Genomic DNA, 5,422 nt, shown 5'->3' on the forward strand with positions numbered 1-5,422 from the left:
CCTACAGAGTTCAAATGAATTTGGGACCCCGGTGCAGTGGGTATCGTATGACAGCAAGCTTGTATAAAGTTTGCAATAAAAATAAGAAAGGGAGAAGGAATAAACTACTGATCCCAATTGCATGCGTTTAATTGTAGCTCGGCCTGCAGCTCAAAGAGCCATGTGCGTGTGTTCTTCACAACACGGGTGACCCTGAGCCGCTATTGTGCTGACCATGTCAGAGGACTGTTGCCATGTGAAATAACAGCACTGGGATATACTTCAAGGTCATGGTGGTGTTTCTGCGGTTTTGAACTTTTGCCTGCAGGTGGCAGGCGTGCGGTGAGGATGCGAACCAGTGGAGTTTGGTAATGCATGGGTTACACATGCAATTACAAGCACAAAGAAAGCAGCAAATTAACCCTGCTGTTACATGTGTTGTGAGGTCAGGTTTTATTAGACTTCCCTGAGAAATGCCCCTGTAGCCTGATTGTCCTATCGTTGTGCCCCGATATACACTTATGTAAAAGGCCTATGTTGTGTAAGGCAAGTAATAATGCTGCCGCAGTTTGTACGTGATCAATGTGAGATGCCTGATGTTCTCATTGTGTGGGATGCGCATCCTCTGAGACTCGCTTCCTTTAGAGGTGCCTCGAGTTGGACGCTATGGGCGCTTATATACGTGCTCCGAGCGTGGTGGGGGGCGGCGCTTTAATTAGAGCGGCTCTGAGGACCACTCTAGTTAAAGCACCACAGCGTCTCGTTTATCAGCATCCCCACACTTCAACATGGAGGCAGGGGTTAAAGCTCCTTCAAGCTTTAGTTCAAGCACCCCCGTCACCATTTTGAAGCATGGGGATGCTGATGCACAAGACGCAGAGGCTAGCTGGAGCACGGCGATTACCATGCTCCTGCAGACTCAACACATTAACCGAGTCTGCTCCAACATGCTGCAATTGCAGTGCGTGTGAGCAGCCTCTGCGCTTGTGTACAGGCACCCTGTAAGCTTGTGAGCCATTGAAGGATTGCTTCTTGATTCAGCAAGCAACTCTCTTCCTCTCTCAAAAGCAGCATGCTGAAAGGCTATGAAATAGGACAAGAAAACAACTGAGGGGAGATGTGTGAATGGAGCTAGACTGCATTTTGGTATAAACAGTGAAGCCTGCTAGGCAGATTAGAGCCTGTTTCTGCAGCGAACTACAGATCAAAGTTAAGTTTGTCAAAATCAAGTTAATGGCGCATTCTGCATGAGGCAGGCATTGCATTAACTGTAGTACTTTCACTATCATTACTGACAGCTACTGCTTTTGCAGGGTAGCAAATTTACAGGGTGTTTTGGAGTGCTAGGCAGCTGCGCTTGCAGCTGCTCGGATTTACGCCCTGCCTTTTCTGTAGCAATGGTAACTGAATGGGACTAGATTCATTTTAGAGGACGAAGTTTTCTAATGAGGGTGAAAATATTTGAAATTAGCCTCTGGTGCCTGATTCTGTATCACGCTTTCTCTTTCTTTTCTTGGCTATGTGGGAGGGAGACATCAAAGCTTCTGGGGCAAATTGTCTCTGCTGAGCAGAGCTTACCGACAAGTCTTGCTTGTGTACAACCAAGCACTGTGATTGGTGCATCTTTTTCATAATCCCTAAAACCACCGCTTCTTTGAGGTAAACTGTGAGGCGCATTCAGGTTCGTTCGCATGTACCTTCCTATGAAGAGAAAGTTAGAAGCAGTTGCTGGAAATGATTAGATCAGAAAATGGCCTTCCATACCACACCTATTGTTACCATACCTCCCCCTCCATTCATAACTGTGTGCACAGCAGAGCTGGGCATGAAATGGCTTTCTGGTCCTAGCAAAGCTTTTTCAAATTGAATATTTTTTTTCCGTGCTGAATTAGGATAGCAAGTCCCAATGTTTGCAAAAGGGCAATTGCAAATAAATAAATAAGTTTGCAGGGTTGGCTTGATCAGAATGCATTATTCTGAGGATTTCAAAGCAAAAGTTCATTTGAGATTAAAAAAACAACAACCCTCCCCCCCAAACCCCAATTTTTTTGCTTTAAGAATGTCAAAACATCCAAATGCTTTGAAGGGAGAAATTGTCAACATCCGAGAGCACTTCCAGCTTCAATGAACCGGCACTTATCAATGAAGACAGATTCCATTGAAAATGCCCCAAAAGTCCCCAAAAGTCCTACATCCAGAATAACTCTGATTATTTTACAACTATCAACAATACAAAGACTTGGCATATACTAGGGAACTGCCCTAATTTCAACTCTGTGGCCACTGAACAGTGTTACTTTGCTGATAGAAGCCCGAGCATAGATGCAGCGAACGGCTCTACATCATTATTGCCCTGGTGCAATGATGACAGTTGTCCTGACAGTTAAAGGCTATAGTGACTTTCTTTCTGCCCAAAGGGGTTGCACTGAACCACTGGTGGCTGAAATCAGGGCAAATGCCTTGGTTCACAAATAAAAATGATTATTGGGCAACAGGCAACGTGGCCGTGAATAGACAAACCCAATGAGCGTGGAATCCTGGCACGTTTCAATCATTCATAAGTCCAGTTCTGGTGACCTGACTACACCATAGGAGGAGGTCTGCTGGGATTTCAAACTGCCCCTTTCCTAGCCAGAAACACCCTTGAAAGCACTGTTAAAACTGTAGCACCTCAAGTCTTTCCCAGTGAGTCGTGTTTCTGACACAATCCATCTGAACTCTTCTCAGGAAATTTCCACCACTCCCAAAATCTAGGAGTTAAGAGACCCTGCAACAACTGACTCACCTTTGGCATCAAAGCATTGTGATAGCCAGTACTTTCCAAACACTACATCCATTCTCTCCCCATGCCGGCAGACAAAAAGGCACCGTTTCTGGGGCCCTGGCTGGCTGGTTACTCTCAGAGGCTGAAAGCAAAATGACAATATGTTTGGGCATCAAGTGCCTTTTCCACAAGTCCAATTTACTAATGAGATGAGGATCGGTCTCTCCTCTCATAACCTTAGGATAAAGAGAGAGCAGTTGTGTTTCCACTGAAGTCACTGAATTCATACTTGGGTGAAACTTGGTGTTACGGAAAGGAGAGAATCGGATCCTATCTAATCTTTGGTTAAATTGATGCTCTGAAGACTTAGTGCGTGGTCCATAGGGTCCCCTTATAAGATGAGACTTCCAGCGCAGCCAGAAGAGTTGTTGGACACTGACTGCTAGAGATTTGCCATTAAAACCACATCCAACCTGTTCATGTGTGTGCCTGCATGTCCCCCAAGTAAGACCAAATTCCAGTCCCCAAGCACAGGGAGCATATTTCACTTGCAGGATGGGAGCTTTGGGATTTCTTGCAGATCCTTACTCTGCTGATTAAAAACAGGGTAGGTAGGCAGGCAGAGCAGGAAGATGGCATGATGTAGGTATCTGCATTCAGCACACCAACTGCAAAGCCAGTCAGTCCAACATCAAGACCCCAGCAGCCGCCTGTTAGCTTATGGGGACAGCAAAGTCTTGCTGAATAGAGGCATTTCCTCTACAGAACAGGCACAGCAGAGGTACTGTTGGTGTAAGCTCTCCTCGGGTAGTCCTGGCTGGGAAGTTTCCCTCCTGCCCACTTCAACAGTTCAGATCTTGGCTCCCCTGCTGTGTGGATGGCTAGGTTGTGAGGGGGGAAACCTGTCTATTGGGAATGGGATCAAAAGCTGTTGGGACATGCCATCAAACAGCCATTGGATTGTAACAGCTTTCCAGACCTAGGCCTTCAAACCAGCAGTTCAGCAGGGAGCGGCTCTGTCTTGGGCAAGCCTCCTGCACCTTGAAATAGGCTGCCACTCCACTTGGTCAACTCGGCTACTACCCTATTTTAATCCATAGATTCTCAAAATAGTGGAGAAGAACCTGTACGGTTAGGTGGGGAGAAGGAGGGGAGTGTTCCTGAGATTGTTTCCTGTTTTCAAATGGAGCCATGGTACAGAGAAGGCTGAGAGACCATTTCTGGGGACCTGAGGATTTACTCAGCTGAAGAGGGGATGCAGACCTGAGCTTGCATGGAGCCTTTTTTTTTTTTTAAGTAAATGATTTAAATAACTATAAAAAGCAATCTACCAAGATTCTAGGTGCCCTAATTAATGCATACTGATTATAAGTAATTACAAATCAATTGCTAATTAGTATCCAAAAAACTGATGTTACCTAATTAATGCAATGAATACTACCATAAAATGGTTGCAGAGAACCGCTGCCATGGATCCTACCTGCATACTCTGACAGATGATAGTAAGTGGTCCCGTGTCCCCAGGTCCTTGGTCGTCTTGTTGCCTTCTCTCCAGAATCCCATCACTGAAGGCAAGAGCGGATGGGGAAGATGTGTTCAGAATTGAGTAAGATCTGCCAAAAATAGAAAGACACTGGTTTGCAACAGGAGTAAGGCTGGTTCCATACCTGGAAATGAGGGAAAGTTTATTTTTATTTATGATGAATGATTTCTGTTACTGTAGCCCTCTAGTCCCCTGGGCTAGACTATGCACACCCAGTGAGAGAGAGCCCCAAACCTAAGAGCTTCAGAGTTCATTAGAAAACCAACAAAAAAAATGTGGCAGGTGTCTTCATCCCACTTTACAGCATACATAGCAACATGTTATGTTCACACAGCAATTTGTGCAATAGGGCCTAATCTGATCCTGACTTTTAGCTGCCATTATAGCAGAGATGCTGTGTATAAATAACTTCCTGGTCAATCAGACTCCTTTTTCAGGGTCCATTACAAATTGGATACAGTAAATATAGCTGGAGAACATCCTGTTTTGAATCTTGCAAAATGGAGGATAAGCTGAAAACCAGTAACAGGCCACAAGATCTGAGGTGTGATTCTCATTTCAGTTGCATCAGGGAATTGTGAGTGTGTCCCAGTTTTATTACTAGTGGAGGAGAGTGGTGATTCCCCTTAAAGTCTCCCCCTTATTGGAAAATGGCATGCAAACCTAGATCACCATCTTGTATTTTCCTCCATCAGATGTGAGGATCTCCCACACACAGTGGCTAGTGAAACAGGACTGCAATATTCCCATGCTTCCAGCATTGTTTCATACCTTCTAGGGTCGGAAGGGACCTGAGCAGATCATCTAGTCCGACTCCCTGCCATGGCAGGAAGAGCACTGGGGTCAAATGACCCCAGTAAGGTGGTCATCCAACCTCCTCTTAAAAACCCCCAGGGTGGGAGCCTGCACCGCCTCACTTGGAAGCTGGTTCCAGACTCTAGCTGCCCTGACCGTGAAGTAGCGCCTCCTGATGTCCAACTTAAACCTTCCCTCCGCCAGCTTGTGACCGTTGTTCCTGGTCACTCCTTGCGGCGCTCGGGGGAACAGGGACTCCCCCAGCGCCTGCTGATTCCCCCCTAACCAGTTTATAACAGGCCACAAGATCCCCCCTCAGCCTTCTCTTTTGAAGGCTGAAC

At 46.0% G+C, this 5,422-nt stretch overlaps 1 protein-coding gene across 1 annotated transcript in view; it reads right to left on the bottom strand.

Moving 5' to 3' along the window:
* The window catches only part of UBASH3B (ubiquitin associated and SH3 domain containing B), a 116,505-nt gene that overhangs the window by 25,479 nt on the left and 85,604 nt on the right, over positions 1 to 5,422 (bottom strand). The window contains exons 7-9 of the mRNA XM_019509903.1: positions 4,224 to 4,356; positions 2,765 to 2,885; positions 1,558 to 1,680 (exon numbers count right to left, since the gene is read on the bottom strand). Coding sequence (XP_019365448.1) covers positions 1,558 to 1,680; positions 2,765 to 2,885; positions 4,224 to 4,356 — 377 coding nt within the window. The remainder of the gene's footprint in view (positions 1 to 1,557; positions 1,681 to 2,764; positions 2,886 to 4,223; positions 4,357 to 5,422) is intronic.

The sequence above is a fragment of the Gavialis gangeticus genome, unplaced genomic scaffold (genome assembly GCF_001723915.1).
Source record: "Gavialis gangeticus isolate Ggan-Ray unplaced genomic scaffold, GavGan_comp1, whole genome shotgun sequence".
Lineage (NCBI taxonomy): Eukaryota > Metazoa > Chordata > Crocodylia > Gavialidae > Gavialis > Gavialis gangeticus.